Source organism: Equus caballus, chromosome 14, assembly GCF_041296265.1.
Source record: "Equus caballus isolate H_3958 breed thoroughbred chromosome 14, TB-T2T, whole genome shotgun sequence".
Taxonomy (NCBI): Eukaryota; Metazoa; Chordata; class Mammalia; order Perissodactyla; family Equidae; genus Equus; species Equus caballus.
This window is the reverse complement of record NC_091697.1, coordinates 37,183,027-37,205,436: the sequence shown is the minus strand read 5'-3', so window position 1 is coordinate 37,205,436 and position 22,410 is coordinate 37,183,027. Positions and strand designations below refer to the sequence as shown.

The window sequence follows — 22,410 nt, the reverse complement described above, 5'->3', positions numbered from 1 at the left end:
TTAGGAAAAAAGATGGTATTTAGTCACAAGAACTCACTTGAAGGTTTTTGTTCTATCACTAACTGTGTTGCTTTAGGCAAGTTCCACACAGCCCGACTGGGCCTCAGGTTTTACATCTAAAAAATAAGAGTAAAATCCTCGCTCTAGCCTATGTAATAGAGATACTGTGAGGCGCAAATGACAAAGCCCTTGTAAAACTCGCTTTGCAAATTCAGTGCTATCTACACTGCCCTTTTAACTGGCAGAAAAACTAGTTTATAGCTATATTGGTAGGTAAGAACAAAAGTGAATGCTGAAAAGTTCCAAGTATGTAAAACTAAATACAAATGCCCTACCATCATAAAATGTAGTTTATGAAAATATAGGGCTATACTCAAAAACATTTTAGTCCAAAAATCCATTTGGATTTTTTTCTGCTATACACTGGCACAGAATTATTATGAAATGTCACCGTAAGAATTAAATTTCAAACCCTTTAACTTGCATTTAAACTTAATATATAAACTTCATCACCCCTCAGCAAATGGTGGTCTAGTAGTTAAGGTTTGGTGCTCTCACTGCCATGACCCGGGTTTGTCTCTGGTCAGGGAACCAGAGCACCCATTTGTCGGCTGTCATACTGCAGCGGCTACATGTTGCTGTGATGCTGAGAGCTGTGCCGCCAGTATTTCAGAAAGGAGCACAGGGTCACCCATGGTGGACACGTTTCAGTAGAGCTTCCAGACTAAGACAGACTAGGAAGAAGGACCTGGCCACCTACTTTCGAAAAAATTCGTCACGAAAACCCTATGAACAGTAGTGGAGCACTGTCTGATAGAGCGCCGGAAGGTGAGAGGATGGCGCAAAAAGACCAGCAGGGTTCTGCTCTGCTGTACACAGGGGTCACTGTTAGAATCAGCTCGACAGCACTAACAAAAACTACCTCAGCAAAACCTTAAATCCCTGGATCACCTGATGCCAAAATGGAAAATAAGCTGTGAAAGATGTTATTGGGGGAAAAAATTCCAGTAAATAGTCCAAATAAAAACATACAGGAAATGTATCAACTTCAGAAATAAATGAACATAGATAACACGGAAACTGTCAATACTAATAGCAAATAATGTTTGACCAAGCATCTTAAAAACAGCTGCATAGTGCTCACATGGGCAGCAAATACAGTCATGTGCCACACCATGATGTTTTGGTCAACGATGGGCCACAGATAGAACAGTGGTGCCATAAGATCAGCACCATACAGTCTAGATGTGTAGTAGGCTATATTATTTAGGTATGTGTAAGTACACTCTGATGTATGCACAATGACGAAATCACCTAATGACACATTTCTCAGAACACACCCCCATCGTTAGGTGACATGTGACTGTATCCGAAAACTGGAACAATATAGAGAAAATTAGCATGCCCCTTGTGCAAGGATGACATGCAAATTCATGAATCGTTCCATATTTTTGCACAGGGCATTTTTAGGGCGATGACACTATTCTGCGTGGTTATGTAATGGTAGATATTATGCATTTGTCAACTGTACAACACTGTGAACCCTAATGCAAACACGATTTAATAAATAATAATATTTCAAGATTGTTTATCAATTGTTAATAAATGTACCAGACTAATGCAAGATGATAATAAAAGGAGAAATCGTGTGTGTGTGGGTGCACATGCACACGCAAGCGGATATGGCAACTCTTCATATTTTATACACAATTTTTCTGTGAACCTAAATCTGTTCTAAAAAATAAAACCTATTAAAAAAAAAAAAAGCTGAACTTCAGATAATGCTGATACCCAAAACAAAAACCCAGCTGCATAAATTTAGCACCCTTTCCAAAAGACAGAGGAGACAAAATGTTAATACCTGCATCTTTCTGGAGAGTCTTCTCTATCTTTCCTCCGGAACTTGCTGATGGTGTCATCAATTGTGCTTCCAATTTTATCACTCAGTTCACCTAATTTATCACTGAATGGAAAAGCACTCTTGTTTTTATCCCACTCCTCATCCCATTTTGATTTGGGCTCAGGATCGTATCTTTCACCTATATAAAGCATTAAAAAAAAAGCAACTCTAAGGATATTAAATTCAAAAGATATCTATAGTCTTTATTTCTGAAGCTTTTCTTCATAATAAAATAGTTTTCAAAGGAAAACAGAAAGCTCCCACAGTGCTGAATCAACACAATTACAGCAAGGCACAGCATGTAGTGCCAGTCATTAAGTGGCAAGAATGCAGATTCAAAAGCTTTTGTTTATGAAAACTTACAGAACCTTAATGCACAGCACAGCATATCAGGAAGTTCTTAAAGGCTGTTGAAAGGAGTAGAGGAAAACAGAAAAACCAACACAGGCTATACTAGCAAAAGAGAAATGGAAATCTTTCTGTTTTTACAAAAATCACAATGCATTATATTTCATTCCTGTCTCTTAATGGTTTTCAATTATTAGAAAAGTGTTAGACAGCAAAAGTCTCTTAAAAAACACAAACTATAGGCAACACTACTCTGAATGCTACACATCCCAATATGCTATAATGACTCATAACTATCATTCTTTAGTATCAAACTAAATAACTCAATGGATTTCATGCATGAGAAAGCATCTTTTAATTACCATAAAAAGAAAAGAATATTCTAACTACCAAAAACTACACAGACTAGAATCATGAAACATGCTGAAGCAGTTCAGAATGATGATCTACTCAAACACCAAGTCCAAACATATGCTAGGACTGGCAAAACCTACGGATCCTCTGTGTGAATTTGAGAATGAAGAGAGCAGATCATGGCAGTGTATGAAAACCCCAAAATGTCAAGATTTGTCTTAGTCCTTGACCTTGGGGGCCTAAAGGAGAGACAGGAATTATAGGCACTAAATGGAACCTTTCCATTTCCATTTCCATGACCAAACTCAACTTAGGAGGCAAGAGTAGAAAGTACAGAGAAATCATGTGAGGTTAAAAAGAACAAAACACTGAAAATTAAGGAAAGTCAGAAAAGGGAAAGGAAAATGAGAACAAAATAATCAAAGATGGCTAAACAAGCTTTTGTTCTGAATTTGGCTAACAGGTTCTAATGGCATACGTGCCCTTTGGAGACCAAACAAAACAATTTTGCCGAACTGCCTGCTAAAATCACAAAGCTAAAATTTTCTCTTAAGAGTGTGAGGATTTTAAAATATGTCTACTAAATCTGAAAGTGACCATCAACTTAAAGAGAACAAACATGACAAATGAAATTTTCCAGACAAAATTTAAAACAGGATGGTTTTATAAAAATGAGTGGTTTTCCAATAACGTGTACGTACATTTCAATGATAACTAGAAGAACTAGACTTTGAAAAGAAACAAATCTACAGGAAAAATGAAAGTAGATGAAAACTAAATGGATTAGCATAGTGGACATCATACCAAATGAGTACCAAAGACACTGGATATTGGTAAGACATTATCTAATAAACTGAAAAACATATAAAACAGTTAAAGTTGATTAGTTAAGTCTCTGGATCATATATATAGCATTAAAAATAATTTATAAAAGAATGTGATGTAAATGCACAGGACATTCAACTCTAGCTCTAATGCAGATACTGTGATTAGTTCACTGTGACTGAGTCTGAAAACTTACTCAATTTTCCAAATTTATCTGATATAATTACATATTGTGCTGGTAAAAAAGATTTACAAGAAAGCAGAATGAGGAAATGAGTTGCAAATAGCAATTTCTACTCAGAAACATTAAACTGCCATGGCTATTTTGAAAAAGCTGAAGAATAAAATAACTGCTTGGGCAAATAATCCCAAGACCTCTTACTTTCCTAAACAAATAAAAACTCAAAACATATTTATATGATTTAAGAAAAATATCTTGCCTACTTTGAGAATTGACTTTTATATGATGCTTAGACGTAAAAGAAAGGAATTTTTCTACTGTTAGAAACATCCTTTAACAGCTAATTAAATGCAGTATTTTTTTTCTTTGAGGGCAAGAAAGGAGAGGTGCAAAGGAGTGAAGATACTTTTTTATAAGTAACTACAAGAAAAGAAGTAGAAGATTTTAAAATGGTTCCAAAGAAGGAGTTTCAAGACCTCATATAATCCAAATATAACAAAACTCAGATATGAGTGGAGGGAGCTACAGAGCCCCAATAAGCCTCTCTGTGTATACACAAAAATGACCAGGTGACTGCCAGAGCTCACAGAAGACAGAATGAGTCCAAAGGGACATGTGCTGTGAAAGAGAGTTCTTATTTTCTGTATCTGTTTCAAGCACTTAATGATCTATTTAGGGAAACTATATCATTACATTAAACATAAACAGGAGAGATGAATGTTCTAGCAGCTCTTAAATGTGTTAGGAACAATAAAGTGATAGGCCTAGATCAAAAACTGGTGGTACTGTCAGTCACTTTTTTCCATGTCAAATGAACACACTGCTTAATTAAGGGAAGAGATTGAGGCTGAACTAACTTCTAAGAAGTTTATTTTTGGACAAAAATAGTGCTAAATTGGTTCTGAATTAGGAAGATGAATCTCTTGATCAAACTTCGTATTTTTATGCTCTAAACAGTGAGTTAGAGAAATCTTTTTTCCTTTAGAATGGTAACCCCAAGAGGGAAGGGGATACATTTGTTTTATTGTCTGTATGTCAACTCAAAATTTGCAGTCATTTAATTAACAATTAATGGTTAAAATCAGCTTCTTGAAACCACAAAAGTAAAAAATAGGAAGATTCCCAAAATTCATGGGAGCCAAAATAAACATTACATATATTTTAGTATCCTATATATTCCTGGAAAAAAATAGCATTTTGGTCTTTCATATTCCAACGATTCTTAAAATATACCCAAGAAGCTAAACTGATGCTTAAGCGCCAATCTTTCTTTGATACTCACTGTATCTGAATCCTCCAACACTGTCAGAGGAAACCCCAACATATTTGTCTTTGTTCTTCTTTGCTTTCTTTCGCTCTTCACGAAGCCTGTCGTCATCCTGGGCAAATTCAACCAATTCTTTCACCTTCTGGCGAATATTTATACCTTGATCCTTGCCATGCTCATCTGTGAGGATGGTAAGGGAAAAACAAAACCTTAAGAATTCAGTTAATATATATCAAACCCTTTAACACAAAAAACAGACATGAAAATTTCAACATAAGAAACGAACTTCAATATTTTAAAATTAATAAAAAGAGGCAAATTGTGCTACTAAATTTTGTCATTTCCTTATTAGCACATTCTAAGTCTTGAGATACAATTTTGGCTTATAAGAACATGTAAAGATGAACTAAAAAGGACGACACATAATGGTGCTATGCAAGATCAATTAAAGATCCACTAAAAAGGATTACTAATAATGACCATATGAAATGGACTTATATCCATAAATGTCTTCTTTTTCTATCGTATTTTAACAAAACAAAATAAAACTCACTTTAACATTTTAATGACTTAAAGGCATCCAAATGCCTTGGTTTCCCTGTACACAAGTTTGGAAACACTAACTATCAGGATTTAGTGTAGCTGAAAAACTGAATTTTTAAAGTGCTTTTAACTGGGGTATGCTACAAAATGAAATGTGATTCATTCTGTATCCTGTTTCACATTCAAAACACACTCTGGCCTTGCTGCCTTTGCACAGTAAATATTATTTGGTGGGAGGAAAAAAAACCCCAGCTTCAAACAGATGTGTGTGTTTTGGAGCTCTAACCTTTTCTTCCCATATGATTAAAGCTATTCCTTTATGGACACCACAGGGGACCAGTCTCCAGTGCATATTTTAATATAAACCCGAACACTCATGTTGTGTTGGTTCTGTTGTTATTAGCCAGTCTTTTCTGCAAGTTCTTGTCTTCACTAATTAATACTCTAGGGCCCCACGTCTTGGATTCTGCACTCGTCACACAACCAGCAACAGTCACATTCTAATTAGAGCGGAGAAGCTTCTAAGCTGGTTCAGGTGACTGACAACTCCAACTACTGTTTTAATTTGCTTATAAGGTTTTTCTATTGCTCACCTACAAAGTGGTAATTTTCCAGGGATCGCAAATCATAAATGTGTTCTCTGGCACTTGTAACAACACGCTCTGATCCATTCCTTATGAGGTAAGCTAGGAGCAGCAATGACTGTAAAAATACAAAGCAGCAAATGATTTATCAAAATAAATTCTGGAAGAGCTTTGGTAAATAGTTAAAAAAAGTAATTCCAACATTAGCAAATAATCTTCATCCATGTGTTTATGTGTGGGGGATTTCTTTACCTTATGTTAGACTTTAAATACATAGTCTAAAACTTATATTATCAATTTGAAGTTCCTCTTATATCAAGCATAGTAAATAATTATAAACTATCCACTGGATAACATATGTCAAAAGATTGGAAAAAAAAATTCTGATGTTAAAAAATATCTGAATGTATGCTATAAATGAACACTAAACTTTTAGAAAGCTGGCTCAGATTTTACTTTTCATCTGGCATTACACAAGTGTGAATTGTTAGAACAAGTATTCGGTAATTATATGATCCCATAGCATTTTCCCCAGATAAAATTTAATTCAGGGAGTTAATGATGTGGCTTTTGTTTCAAAAACTTGCTGCCAACAAATAAGAGAAAAAAACAATGTTCATGGGGTTTATTTGGGGGGTGATGAAAATGTTCTGGTATAGATAGTGGTGACTGCTGCACAACTTTGTGGAACACTAAAAACCACTGAGCTACGCATTTTGAACTTAACTGCTTGGAACAAACCTCACATAAATAAGATTAGATTTATGAAAATCTAGTTAGATTGGCAAAACTGAGGGGCAAAAAAATCTCATCCTTCTAGGAATTTATTCTTCAAAAAAGTAATTTATCCAAGAATTATTTCTTTTAAAAAAGCTCTAAATAAAAAAAGTTACAGAAATCTCAACTATTTCATCACAACTACTGTACAAGCCGAGGGAATGACAATGAATGTTTTCAGAAACAATTAACATCAAAAACACGCAACTAAATAAAGCACTGATTTTCAATCCTGAAAGCCAGAAAAGTTGCTTTCAAAGTTTCAAATATGAATATTATGTGCCATTTTGGAAAGCACAGAAAAACTTACTACTAGGAGCAAGAAAACATGGTGGGGATGGAAGAACAGATGACTTATCTTCTTGTAGAATTCTACACTACATTATGATGAGATCAGAACTAAATGAAAGAAGTCTGATAAACAGTACATATTCGCCAATTTAAAATGTTAGAATTTTAATATGTTTTAGAATCTGTAATTATATTTTAAATTAATATATATTTTTTGGTACAGAATACTGTGATATCACTGTTATAAGACAGGCAAATTTTTATGTACAGACCACAAATCATACTAGACTGATTTTCATCGTAACTGTTCATATATTAAACATGCATACTACTACAGATTCATTACTTTTGATACCCACAAATGTATTTTTAGTAAGAATAATTATAACAAATACAATAAAAATATTCAACATTTGGAAGTATTATTAATTTTAAACATTTCACATTAAGAATAGTTGTTTACAGTCCTAGAAAACAGAACACAAATAGCAAATCTACTTCTTTTACCTGTTTGAGAATATTCTGTTCTAGGATTTAATATCTTTCATAATCACTTCATAATCACTTATGTATGTACACCTTAAAATTTCAAGCACTTACTGTCAACATGTCAAATAATAAAAACACACTAATGCTCATACCTTATAAACTCTTCTCCAATTTTTTTTGTTGTCTTTTAACATTCGTGACCAAAGCATGTTCATAAGTTCTGGAAATTGTTCATACATGAATGTAGCCCTGAAAAAAAAAATTTTTTCCTCAAGAGTTTGCAATATGCTAATTTTGACAATAGATGGCAGGCTTGTTCCAAGTTACTGGGTTTTCCCAAAGAGCTTTAAAAAAATTAATTCAAAAAATTTAGATGATCTGCTTCCTTAAAAATGTTTTTCCTACATTTTATAAAATATCTAGCACATTCGTAAGTCCCACTAATTAATATCATATTTTACAAGCCCTTCATTCACGGCCATAGTGATCCAGATGTTCATCAGGAAAAAATTTTCATAACCTTTATTTCAAGTTATTTTATACACATTTGTCAAAAGCTTACATGGTAAGATACAGTTAAGTCTCTAAACTTCATTAAAAAAAGTGAATTTTGTTTTACTTTTTTGAGCTAATTTTTAAGGGGAACAGACCCTGTGTAAAACTTCCTCCATTAATACCTGAATGATTATGCAAAATTTCTATCTGGTAGCTAAAAAGTTTAAAACTGAAAGCAAATCTCACATTTCTGTGTAAAGACAGTTAGATTCTTTCTGCACTGCTGAGTCAAATTATCACTTACTTGGCAATCTCTCCCATGAGCTGCCCAGAAGGTCCCCAAGGATCATCATTCGTTGCTTCTCGAACTTTAGACTCGATCTCTGAATAATTCATAACCACATTGGTGCTGCAGAGAAAAAAAAATGCACGCACATACGCACAAAGATTAGCATCAAAACTGAGAAACACATGAAAACTTAATAATGACACTACTGGGTGTCCTAATGAGATAGTTCTACGGGGTGGGAAAGAAAACATCTTTTGTGCACAAGCTACCCCGAGGACACTATATAACACATTTAAGTTATCTTTAAGAAGATTTTACTATTCCATTAGCCTTCAAGAATACAGATGAGAGATAACATTAGAGCTGGCACAAGTCCAGTAAAAAATGGCTTTGGGTCAAATTAAAAAGGAAATTGAACATGCTAGAGCCTATTTTAAAACTAAGTTGTCAGTTTCCTGACCAGACCTGGTTTATATGCAGTCTTATATTTCCTGCTTACAGAAATTCTGTAAATTAATCAGCAAAATTATATAACAGCTGAACATTATGTATATTGTATAAAACAGCAACGACAAATCAAAGATAACATTCTAAAGATGTTTTGAACCACTATGAACATTTAACTGCAATCCTTTAGTCTTTTTTCATTTATTATATCATATACATTTTCCATGCCACTGTAGTCACTGTAACCCTCACTTTTAATGGCTACATAATACTCTATCAGTATGATAATGTATTTAACTTTCACTTAAGACTTCAGCCGTGATTAAGAACATGGGTTGTAGGATTCAGAAAGATCTGACTCCAATCTCTTACTTTGTCACCTTTGGAAAAATTACTTTAATTGTCTTAATCTCAGTTTCCTCAAATATAAAATGAGAATTAAGAAAGAATACCACCTCAAAGGGTAATATATCAAACGGTTCTTACAAGCACAGTGTCTGACATACAGAAAGTGCTCAATAAATGTTAGCCATTATTATTATTATTATTAGACATAATAATCATCTATTAGGAGAATTGTAAAATATTAAGTAACACTTTTATAAGAATTAACTTTGAAAAGAGTATCTTAAAATTAAGACATGAGCTGGCAAAATGGTCGTTAAAACAGAATTTCTCATGTTATATAGACTTAAGAATTCAAAGACATTCTGAGGAATAAGGAAATACTGTAGGGGGCTGGCCCCATGGTGTGGTGGTTGAGTTCTGTGTGCTCCACTTTGGTGGCCTAGGTTTGTGGGTTCAGATCCTGGGCTCGGACCTACACCACTTGTCAGTCATGCTGAGGTGGCGACCTACATACAAAATAGAGGAAAACTGGCACAGATGTTAGCTCAGGGCAAATCGAAAGGGAGGGAAGGAGGGAGGGAGGGAAGGAGGGAAGGATGGAAGGGAGGAAAGCGAGGAAGGAATGAAGGCAGGAAGAAAGACAAAGACAGAAAGACTGACAGACGAAATAATGTGAAAACGTCACATACCATAGTAGTATCCATTTGACATCTGAAGTTCCAATTATTACTGAATAATTGTTATAACAGATGCCTCTGAATATGGTAAATCAAATCTTTCACTCAAAATTGAGTCTTAGAAATAGTGAAAAATCAGAATTCGGTAACTATTACTTACACACACCCCAATTTTGCTGTATGGTTTTTCAGTCAGCAAAAATTCCATTTTTCAAGTAAGGAAGGTTTGGTTATAATTTGCACTTGAATCTCTTTCTCAAATATAGACAGAAATTTCAAATTTATTGCAAACACTTCAATTTCTTTACTTTTAAGGAAGAGACTAATAAACAATTTTGGGTCAAATTTTAAAGGAACCATTATGCATATAAATCTGGCTTCTAGATTTACAATCAGACTACTGTTAAACTAAGGGAGAAAAGGGAAATCCTATTATTTTCTTTTAATCTTTGAGAATGCTGTCTCTTAAAATATCAACTAGTTTGATAAAATAAATACAAATTATTCCCCTGAGACTAAAATAAATCCATAATCTCCACTGCCTCCTTCAAATTTAAGACAATTAATGAACGAATTTTTATAAAAATCCAGCAATGATTCTATTGACAATAATTTTACGTATAAATATAAAGGAATAACATTTTTTTCTCACTTTGTCAACAACAGAACCAAAATAAAATCAAGGGAGCCAATGACATATTTGCCATTTAAGATGGCAGAAAATGATAGATTTCAGAATGCCTTTGTTTATCCTAGTGGCTGAAGCATGCATGGCTTAGGCAGTTAAAAGTGTCAAAATGCAGCTGTGGGAATGAACAATAGCAATTAGGATTATATTTCACCCAAGCATTTCATTACCAAGAATGCACTTGAAATCTGTTTGCATTGTTTAATTTGTTGGAGAACAAGATGAAAGGAGTTAATCTCTAGTCCATGTACATGAAATATTTTTACTAGAGCTTTCATAAATGCTGTAGCTTTCAGAACACTACTTTCCTTGTTCAAGCTACAAAAGCCCATGGGTCAAATGAGAAAGGTCCTGTTTCTCTAACCCTTCACAAGACTCTTAGCTGAAGGCCTGTGTGTTTGAGTGCTGTGTATTTAGAGGAAGAGGTGGCAGAGCGCCAACAATTTAAGAATCTCCTCATTTCCTTGGTTGAAAAACAATGGAAACTATGTAAAGGGACAACTTGCCATTAGAACACACTCACGATATAGTCATAAAGTATATCCACAGAAAGATACGGGAACAATAATACAAAAATATCAAAGTTAGAACACTTCCATGAAGAGAATCAGGTCCTATTTTTTAAAGCCATTTTCCAATGAAATCGTTGCTTTCAGAAACTGGAAAGAACTCTCTCTTAAGATGAAATCTCACGGCATAAAGAATTCCAAAACAAAGTATTTTTAAGCTGTACTTAATTCAGAAACAAATATAAACTAAAACAAAACAAAATAACATTGTATAGTTTGGCCTTATTCCAGGTCATTCAAAAATAACTATTTCTAAAAAGGTAGAAATAGCATTTTGATCCTTCCTTTCCCATGTTTTCTATTGCCCTCAATCCACGCCCTACCCATAATTCCGGTGACCTTTTAAAAAAGGAAAACAATCCCCACCCTCCCCCCCCAAAAAGAGAAGTAAAAAAAATTGTGTCCAGATGTGAAAAGAAAAAACAGCTAGTTTAATTCCTAAAATTTCCTGACTGACACAAATGTTTTAAGAATGGATATTTCAGACACTAGAGGGGGCTCTCTCATCAGTTTTTCAAAACACATGCAAAATTCAGACAAAGGTCAAGGATCCATTCTGCAAACAAAATTATAGGCAATTACCAGGGAATGACCAAAGAGTGAAGAATACAAGAAGCTGCTCATGTTCTGAAGTTTTTACTGTAAAGCAATATTGAACCAATGCTTTTTACAAGGATGAAATCCACATTAAAATCATTATTGTTTGTATTTGTAAACATAGCAACTGTTCGTTGCTTCCACAGTGCTTTTACACACTTGCACATTTACTCTTCACAACACCCCAGTAATAGACAGGACAGGACTAAGAGAGTCTCCAGTGAGAGTACTTGCTCTGGACAACACAGCACCACTCACTCACTGGATCTTCAATGCCAACTGCTAAGTTATCATCCTCAAGTTCTGCACGCTTGTTTCTACGGATGTGTGAACATAGCTAATGTTCAATTAGTCAAGGATTGATTATTCAATCTGTAAATTATTAGTGTTCATTTTGGCCCTCCTCTTTATTCCCCATTTTCCGCTTATTTCACCACTCACTACTGATAAAATATCAAGTTATTTTACTTGATAACAGTTTGGGTTCCGGTTTTAGAGGCAAGATTGGTTGTAAGTAAAAGCTAAAATGGGGCTTTTACTTACTGATGGTCAATGCATCCTCTAATCTGATTAAGAATAATCAGTAAAATGACTGACAAAAACAATTTGAATAGTCTTTATTCATATACTTCCTGTCAAACATTCAAGAATATGCTTTGCTAAAACAAAATTATACACCCAGAGGAAAGGTAAAGTATAGGTAGAATCCAGTCCTAACTGCTACCAGAGGAATAAGAAAATTGAAATGGACTGATGTAGTAAGAAGTATTTTTCCCAGCTTGCCTTTTTAATTTTACTTCCTTAAAAAATAAAAATGGAGTCAAATGGGTCTGTATTTTTAACATGGTTTCTTCTTTTTGTTTTTAACTAATTATAAAGACTTCATTGACTCTGAGATCAGAAAAATATTTAGCAGTATTTTTTTAGACCTTTGAACTTCTGTTTTGTCATATGCATACATATGTACATCCACACTTACTGACACAGAGAAAAGGAAAGACAGGGGCAGCAAGAGACAAGGTAGTGGTTTTAAATAATAGTATTTTTTTCTTTATACTTTCCCACATTTTCCAAATTTTCCCCATGAACATCATAGTGTAACCTAGGGAAAACTATTAAATGCCATTAAAAATATAAGTCGAGTGCTATATCATCACTAACTACACTTTATTTACGGGCAAATAAGCTTCATGGTAGACCACATGAGTATTATTTCTACTTCCAAAGTCTTATTTTCTCTGAGTAAAAAGTGTAGCAAACTAGTAACTAAAATATATCTACACATAAGAAAATACGTATACCAGGTGCTATGTGTGTAAAACAGGGAACAATTTAAGTATCTAATATTGAAATTAACATGATTTTTAAAAACTGTATCAGGGAGAAATGATTTCCAACATAAAAAGCTATATTAAAAAGTGACCTCTTAACTTCAATGACACAAAGATTTCAGAAGATACTTTTATGATGCAGATAAAACTATTATGATCCTTACAAAGTATCGATCTTTTAGACTTTTTTAAATTAATAAAACATCCATAAAATGAACAGTGAAAAAGAAGGCTGTCTCAGGTAAAATGTCACTTAAGCCAGGAAATTTTTTCTTTTTAATGTTTTTAGCCAAAACATTAGGGAAGCAGTTTTAAGAATACTTGCTCTAGGGCTGGCCCCATGGCCGAGTGGTTAAGCTTGTGCACTCTGCTTTGGCGGCCCAGGGTTTTGCCAATTTGGATCCTGGTTGAGGACCTAGCACTGCTTATCAAGCCATACTGAGGCGGTGTTCCACATAGCAGAATGAGAAGGACCTACAACTAGAATATACAAGTACGTACTGGGGAGTTTTGGGGAGAAGAAGAAAAACAAAAAAAAGATTGGCAACAGATGTTAGCTCAGGGCCAATCTTCAAAAAAAAAAAAAAAAAAGAATATTTGCTCTAAAAGATTGATAATGAACCATGTGATACTCATTTTTCATCCCAAGATGGCCTTCACCACATTACCCTTATTTTCAATCTGAACATTTTACAGGTTCAAAACTAATATTTTAAAATCAAGTTACATGTTATTACAGTCCCGTGAACAACATCAAATTTATGCTCAACAACCAAGAAGTCTAGTGCTCCTAAATTCAACAAATGCATAACTTTTGTTGTTAGCAGAAATCTGAGGTCGTATAGAAATGGTGTGAGGAGGTGGGAAAACTAATTTGTCCACTTGGCTGGATATTTGCTACCCAACAAAACAAGTCTTGTCTTGACCTGAAAATGAAACACAAAGCATTGAAAAATGTCTCAACAGGAGCAGTGGTTCCATAGAAGAATTAATGTTGCTAAAGCAAATGTTACCATATTTGATTATAAAGTATTTTAGTTATAAAACAGCTACGGTGCTAGCACAGGGAATAAACGACAGTACTCCCTCCATACCATAAGAAGAAAACCAATAAATATGGGAAAGTACAGAAGTAGTAAACATAACAAACTTAATGCTGGCTAACTTCTACCTAGTGTTGCCATCACCAGCAGCTCTCCCCTACCAAAAAACAAAAAAATTGAGTGAGCAGAGAGAAAACATATTTAATAGCAATTCCTTAGCAGAGAAGTTAAACTCACAACTAGGAAACGGCAACAGATCTTTAAACTTTGTTAGGTTTTTCTAATTCCAAAGCCCATTTTCTATTATGCCACAATGCCCTAAAATCAGAAAATTCGTAATATTGCCTCACCTAAATGAAAAAGTCTACTAGTTAATATATAAGATGACATCACAAACTGCACTAAAGGAACTAAATGCTGAATTAATGTTTAAAAAAATACCTTCTCAGTCATGAAAATTATATATTCTCTGGTTTTAGTAAATACTAAATACAAACTATCCAACTGAAAATGAGGAAACCAATGTACCCCCTTCAAAAACACACATTTCTTTAAAAAAAAAATTTTATTGATGTCATATTGGTTTATAACATTGAGTAAATTTCAGGTGTACATCACTATATTTCAGTTTCGGTATAGACTGCATCATGTTTACCACCAATAGTCTAGTTTTTATCCACCACCATACATATGTGCCCCTTTACCCCTTTTGCCCTCCCCTCACCCCTTTCCCCTCTGGTAACCGCTAATCTCTTCTCCTTATCCATGTGTTTATCTTCCACCTATGAGTGAAATCATACAGAAATACACACACTCTTAAAAGCAAGGTAAAGAAATATCAGTTTGAATAGGGAAAAACTAAACTGAAGACATCTAAAATCTGAGGCTCTCTTATCCATTCTTCTGCAGTAATGAAGCTTCAGAAAAGAGTAGCCTTATTAATTAAAAAAACATATACTCTATTTCAATCCAATTATATTGTAAGTATGTGGGATGTGCATGCATATTATTTATGACTTCACCTATTTACACAGAGCACTATGCTGGATTATACACCTTCTGTTTTCCTCTTTACTTTTCAAGAGGGAACATTAAAATGCTAAATGCTGAAACATGAAACTGTCTGCTTTTTAAAATAACCATCAAGAACTTGCACTGAAATATTATACCTCATCCTTTAGCTATCATAGTGAAAAAAAAACTTAAAACCAAATAAATATTAAAGAGCAGTTTACTGCCAGGTTTTATTGAGGGAGGAGGGGAGTACCACAATCCTTTTTAATTCTGGATACTCAAAGATCAAGTTAGATACCATAACTGGATATCTAAAACATTCTAAAAACATGGTACAGACAGAAAAACTGTCTAAGTCCAAACTCAAGCTGCCTGCATGACACTAAAATCACTGAAACTGTATTAAATGTTCAAAAATCCCACTTCATTTGTTCCCTCCTCTCATGATGTAAAACAGAAAAGCATCCTTAACTGATACAACTATTTTTGAAATTCTAATTATTTTAAGTTGTAAGAAAATTAAGGACTGTATACTCTTATCTAAACCAAAAGCTATTCTCACATCAATTCTACTAACGAATTCTTTGATCTATTCTGACCGATGCTGGCCTTCAATTTCAGTAACAGTTCAGTCCAGTATTATCAAGGGGGTGGAGAACTGAAACATACAATTTTAATCACTCTTGACGTTTCCTATCACTGAATATTGTTGACCGACATGGCTCAATATTTTTAGACTCCATTTGTAGATAAACACCATGAAACTGTTTTCTAGAAAAGTATTTTTCAGTTGTTTATTGGCGGAATGGGGAGCAAATTAAACACTGTGAACACTACTTTGCAGGTAGTAAAAACTTAAGAATAAACCCCTAATATTCTTGAAAGACTAGCTGAAGACCTTTGTGTATCTTCAAAATTATGAAAATGAAAATGTTTATACAGACTCTTGACAATCTCCCAGATTCAATCAAGAGTTAAGGTATTCTGTGTATATTACAATTGCTCAAAAAGGTAACAACGTTTAGATTCACCAAGTTTTCTCAGGTAAGCAACTTTTGCATGGCAGAACACTTTTCATAAATTTTTTTACTGATTCTGTATAGATCTGATTGTGTCATCAATCCAAGGTACCACCAAACCCGATTTGCTCCTCTCTAAATATATGTAAAGCTTCTATTTTCGGTCCGTGAATCATTATTTTCTTAGGCTCTGCCACATTCACTCACTACCAGTACTGGAGGTTGGCTTTCTTTGAGCTGTTTTTCACAAAGAACTTAAGTTGTTACTACAGCCCCAGAGCTGGAGCACAACAAAGCTGAGACGTGGAGGCAAGTGACGGGCTTAGCTAGATGACTTGGTTCCACACATGCAAGTCAGATTTGGATCCTAACAAAATTATACATTATTTCCTGATAACAAATCTCCTAGATCTGTTTTAAAAAGTCAAAACTTTGAACAGAAAAATCTATCAAAAATCTACTACATTTTAGAAAGGAAAATGGTTACACAGTAGGAAATGTAAGCAAAAAAAAATTAATCTAAGAACTTTTATCAGTAACTGACATTAACCAATTTATAACATATTTTCTCTTCTAATCTCTAAAAATATCCATGACAGATTATCAGTATTCCAAATGATATATTTATCTAAAGATTTCAAGCTTAAAAACCAGCATTTCAAATCCATACAGTTTCAAATTGTTCATTAAAGAAAATACTTGGTCCCCTGCTTATGGAAGAGTTTACCTAACATTCCAGGATAATTTCCAGTATTGATTTAATATCAGTTTGCAGGGGACAAAACTAACTAGAGTCACATCTAAAATTTCTGAGATTTCTAATGACTGATATGTTAAGTACAAAACTGTCCTAAAATGTAAATGTAACTAGCAGAAGTAATAATTCTTAGGAATTTCCGCAAAAAACACAGAAAATCATTATTTTATGGTTTGCGTAAAATTCAAGGTCAGGAAAGATTACATAAAACGAGTAACTGTGAAATGGCTATAATCACCAAGACAAAAAATAACAAATGTTGGAGAGGTTGTGGAGAAAGGGAAACTCTCACACACTGCTGGTGGGAATGCAAACTGGTGCAGCCACTATGGAAAGCAGTATGAAGATTATTCAAAAAATTAAAAATAGAAATACCATATGACCCAGGTATACCACTACTGGGTATTTATCCAAAGAACCTGAAATCAACAATACAAAGAGGCTTATGCACCCCTGTGCTCACTGCAGCATTATCCACAACAACCAGACGTAGAAGCAACCCAAGTGCCCATCAACTGTTGAGTGGATAAAGATGTGGTATATATATACAATGGAATACTACTCAGCCATAAAAAAAGACAAAATCATCCCATTTGCAACCACATGGATGGACCTTCAGGGTATTATGTTAAGTGAAATAAGCCAGACAGAGAAAGACAAACACCATATGATTTTACTTATTTGTGGAATATAAACAAACTTACGGACAAAGAAGAGTTTAGTGGTTACCAGGGGGAAGGGAGCTGGAGGGTGGACACAAGGGGTGAAGGGGCACACTTCTACAGTGTCTAACAAATAACGTACAAATGAAATTTCACAATGTTACAAAATAAATCTTAAAAAAATGAATAATTGTTAAAGAAGTCAACATTCCAAATTTAGTTTCAAATGGCAAACCGTGCCAGACTAGAATGTATACATAAATTGATCATTGAGAAGATAAAAACTTTCACAAGCAGTGACTAAAATACCTCATTTTATATAAAGAATTATTAAATATTTATAGCCCAACATAAAGTCCTGTGGGAAACACTAGAAACCACATATAATTATTTCAATGCCTCAAAAAATAAAGGAATTGATCCAAAACAAAAAAATACTTAAACCAGGATGGTAGTTGGATTTCTGCCCCTCAAAGTCTGTCATTTAATTCTTTTTTTCCAAAAGGCACCGACCTCTTGATCACTATTAAGTGTGACTTAAACTGGCAACTTTTCAAGGAAATAGTTTAGTAATTTATGTAACAGATGTGCAAGAAAAACTACGTGAATGAGATAAGCCAAGAAAAACATCCTGATGTCCATAACTAAATTATAACCTGTGGGAGGAAGAAACTATAAAAATATTTCCCTTTCCTTACAACTTCAGTGGTTAGCAGTACCAAATAAAATAATCCATTTGATAGCAGCCCATTTTCAGATATTAAAATGGGCCTTGACTCCAGGAACTGTTCCAAAGCACAAGGCCACACTAAAGGAAAATACTGCACATTAATATATTCTCATAATCTGCATCTTTTATGGCTATTTTGTGTAAAAGCAAAGTAATATGTATATTAACTAAGCAATGATTTATCAGAAATTAATAGGGCCCAAATCTTGTCTCTGATGCCTGGACGAATTAACCACTCCGTGTCTGTTTCCTTATCTGAAAGGTAGCTCCTATATATTATTAGAGATTAAATGAAATGATATGTGAAAAGCATTTAGCACCCACAGTTCAACAATTTTTCTGCCAGTATTTATTATTTTTAGTTTGAAGATATTCTTTATATGGCTCCTTGGAGTTGACTGGCATAATACTTATTACGTACCCACATCTCACTCACTGGTGCAGAACTTTACAATCACAGTAACTAACAATCTATCTGACCCACAGTGTAGACACTAAAATGAAGGTTTTGAAGACACAACTACACAGCAAGGAAGAAATTATTCTACTATTAAAAAATCGCCAAAGAGCTGGAAATGAGTATCACTAAAAGACAGGACAAGTATCTATTAATACAAGCCCCAGCACAGAACAATTGCTACTTTATTAATAGAGTTCATATTTTGAAGTACACTCTCCTTAATACTCTTGGTATACCAACTGTGAGGCAGGGTTTTATTATACACTAAGTAGCAACTTCTCCCTTAGTGGTAATCTTACATTCTCTGATAAAATAAATAAAAAATCTCTAACTTTTTTTTTGATTCACTAAACTCATTTATACCAACTACTGGAGTCACACATTCCAAAGCAAATTATGCCAAAAACAAAGACTTTTTAAGCTACTATAATAAGAAGGGAAATTATCTAGCGTGAAGTTTATACAGTCATGCATCGCTTAACGATGGGGATAAATTCTCAGAAATGTGTCTTTAGGCGATTTAGTCACTTTGCAAACATCACAGAGGGTACTTACACAAACCTACCTGGTATAGCCTACTACACGCCTAGGCTATATGGTCAGTAATCTTACGGGACCACCATTGCATATGCAGTCCATCACTGACCAAAACATTGCTATATGGACCATGACTGTATTTACAATTTAGGAATATCAAACTAGCAGAAGTCTAAGGTTTCAAAACGGAAAAATAAGGTCCACATAACTCACTCCATGAGGTGTCTGGCTGAAAAAGGGTTTTAGAAGGGCCCCAATACCCAGGTTCTGTACACTGTTTCCTCTGTAAGAGCACAAATCATCATATTAGGAAATGTCTGGACATTCATGGGTCTTGATGGTTTATATGGAGTCCTTCTACTCTCTAGCACGGGCACTGCTGCTATCATGACTTGGGCAGCAGACAGGCTGACAGAAAAGGTGTAAGACTATTTACACACACTATTCCCATGGTGTCAAGGAGTTATTATTTTCCAGAGAGGCATTCTGGCAGCAATAAGATTTGGGGAGGGGGTATTCTATGGACAGCAAAAGGGAAGAATGCGTTGTGTGTTTCAGGGAAGCAGGATGAAAAGTTGCTTCCAAAATGTGGCAGCAATGGTGCTTGGAATAACACAGCAACACAACAGGCAGATCAGCCACCACTAGAACATTCTTTTCTTTTCATGGTTATAGGAAAAGAGCTCTCACAACACAAAATTGTATGAACACTAACCACTACCAACTATATAAAAACACATGTGCCAGTGGACAAAGTCTAGGGAAAAAACCATGAAAACAAGAATGGTGGGGGGAATATTTATTTAAAATTTTATTTTTACAATGAAAAAACTGATCTTTTTTTTTAAAGAAAAGAAAAATAGCACTTGTACATGAAACTTCTCTTCACTTGCTTGGGAAGCGTCCCATAGCTGGGCTGATTTAATTCTGCTGAGGATCAGTTTCCACTCCCCTGGCTCAGCAGCCTGTGTGCAATGTCAGTGCCCTGTCAGCACAGATAAAAGCTTTCTGAAAAGACAGCTTTGAGTGGAGGACCAGAAGGCAAGAGTGTCAAGTTGCTCTCTGCCCCTTGGCTAGCTGCAGAACAGTGCTGCTGCCTCCACAGACTATTCCCTACCAATGCCAGACTCAGCCCAAAACTATTTTCTAATTTTAGCCGATGTTTTTCTTTTTTATCACATATCTCTGTAACTTTTCATTTTTATTTTCTTCTAAAACAGTACTCTAGCGTTTTGTGAAAAATCCTCTAGGAGATATTATTAGGTGTTATGTGAGAAAAGGGTTCCATGGTGAGGTTTGGCAAATGTTATGTAAAACAAAGGCAACTTTACTACTGCAACACTTCTCAGAGACTTTACTACTCTTATGTGCACTGTGAGTCTCCAAGAGGGGACAATATTAAACATTTCTAAAACTTTGGGGACAACAGGTCTTTTCCCTGGAGCATTTTCCAAGTGTCCCACGAAATCCACTTTGGTATACACTATTTTTTTTAATTGCCCCTTTTTTCGAACTTCTAAAAATATTGTCAGTTTACCTTTCATCTTACCATTCTTGTTTTTCGTATGTTATTTCTTACTTTTTATCTAATAGATAGCTTTTCCTTTAACCTTTTCTTTTTATGTTTTTAAACTCATCTATTGGCTGGCTTTCAGCCTTTAATCTTGCTTTACATCTCATTTATTTTTACTGTATTTTTTAGAAAAACTCTTGATTGGGGCCAGCCTGGTGGCACAGTGGTTAAGTTTGCACATTCTGCTTTGGCAGCCCAGGGTTCGCCAGTTCAGATCCCAGGTGCAGACATGGCACCGCTTGGCAAGCCGTGCTGTGGCAGGCGTCCCACATATAAAGTGGAGGAAGATGGGCGCGGATGTTAGTTCAGGGCCAGTCTTCCTTAGCAAAAAGAGGAGGATTGGCAGCAAATGTTAGCTCAGGGCTAATCTTCCTCAAAAAAAAAAACACTCTTGATTGATCTTTAGCGTTGACCTTAGTTTTGTATCTTGTTTAAGTCTCATGTGTTGTACTCTTTTTTCCATTGGTTATTCCAACTCTTTCAAAGTTCTCACTTTACTTATTTTTTTAGTTTTAAGTTTTAATTTCTTAATCCTCATTTAACAAACCTACATTAAACATCTGTCTTTTTTCCTATATATTTTATAATGCATAGCTGAACAAACAGAAAAGGGCAAAGAGCTCAGGAAAAGAGATGAACGGCCTCTCCCCACAGCCCCTTACCCTCTCACAGCAGTAGCTGCTTTTCTGGGCCCCCTCATGCAGAGGCAACATTTTTCACAAGGATCAATTAAATATGAATACAAGATACTAAGAAAAGAAAAAAATCAGCTTTATCGAGTCCCAAGGGTTAAAAAAATGATTATTCTGACAAATTAGAGCTGCTTTTTAACAATAAAATGTTAGTTGCTATGCAGGTGCCCCTTGGGAGTCCGCAGGACGCCCCCCGCTCAGATATCAAAATCCCTTATATAAAATGGTGCAATATTTGCACATAAGCTACGCACATCCTCCCATTTAAATCATCTCTAGATTACTTATAATACATGAAACAATACAAGTGCTATGTAAAGAGTTGCTATACTATATATAATACCTAAAACAATATATGTGCTATATAAATAGTTGCTATACTATACTGTTTAGCGAATAATGCTAAGAAAAAAAAGTCTGCATATGTTTAGTACAGATGCAAACACCATAGCTTTTGATCCACAGTTGGTTAAATCCACAGACACAGAACCCACAGATATGAAAGGCCAGCTGTATTTGAGAAGTAGCAACATAAAGGTAGCTTTACTATTTTGTATCCTGAAAAATGATCTTAGGGCACATCCTAAAGCCAGGCAGGCTGCATGCAGTAGTTAGGATGTTTGGAGTCATCTTTGGGAGGCTTTTCCCTCAGCGCCTACTTCCCATTAATTTCCAAGACCTGTTCATTTTGCATTAAAAATACAGGCACTCACCTCTAGCCTTGACTCCGACAAAAGCCATTTAACCATTTCTCTATTTTCAGTGTATTCTCCTTTTATTCATCCTCCAAACCATGACCAGATTCATCTTCCTAATATTTAGCGTTGGCCATGTCAGTCCACATGAATTCATCACCATGTTCCCCCAAACATTTTCCTCCTCCTTTATCAGGGGACAGTACCATCCAGGGTTATGGCTTGAAT

General features: G+C 34.8%; 1 protein-coding gene and 1 non-coding gene across 3 annotated transcripts in view; one reads left to right on the top strand and one right to left on the bottom strand.

Annotated features, from left to right (window-relative positions):
* Positions 1–22,410, bottom strand: part of CLINT1 (clathrin interactor 1) — a 62,487-nt gene that overhangs the window by 21,311 nt on the left and 18,766 nt on the right. For both annotated transcript variants that reach the window (XM_023617313.2, XM_023617314.2), the window contains exons 2-6: positions 8,359–8,463; positions 7,712–7,808; positions 6,012–6,120; positions 4,891–5,055; positions 1,862–2,039 (exon numbers count right to left, since the gene is read on the bottom strand). In XM_023617313.2, the coding sequence (XP_023473081.1) occupies positions 1,862–2,039; positions 4,891–5,055; positions 6,012–6,120; positions 7,712–7,808; positions 8,359–8,463 (654 nt within the window). The remainder of the gene's footprint in view (positions 1–1,861; positions 2,040–4,890; positions 5,056–6,011; positions 6,121–7,711; positions 7,809–8,358; positions 8,464–22,410) is intronic.
* LOC111767977 (U6 spliceosomal RNA) lies at positions 1,352–1,453 on the top strand. Its single transcript, XR_002799939.1, has one exon. It is a non-coding gene; the product is annotated as a U6 spliceosomal RNA (small nuclear RNA).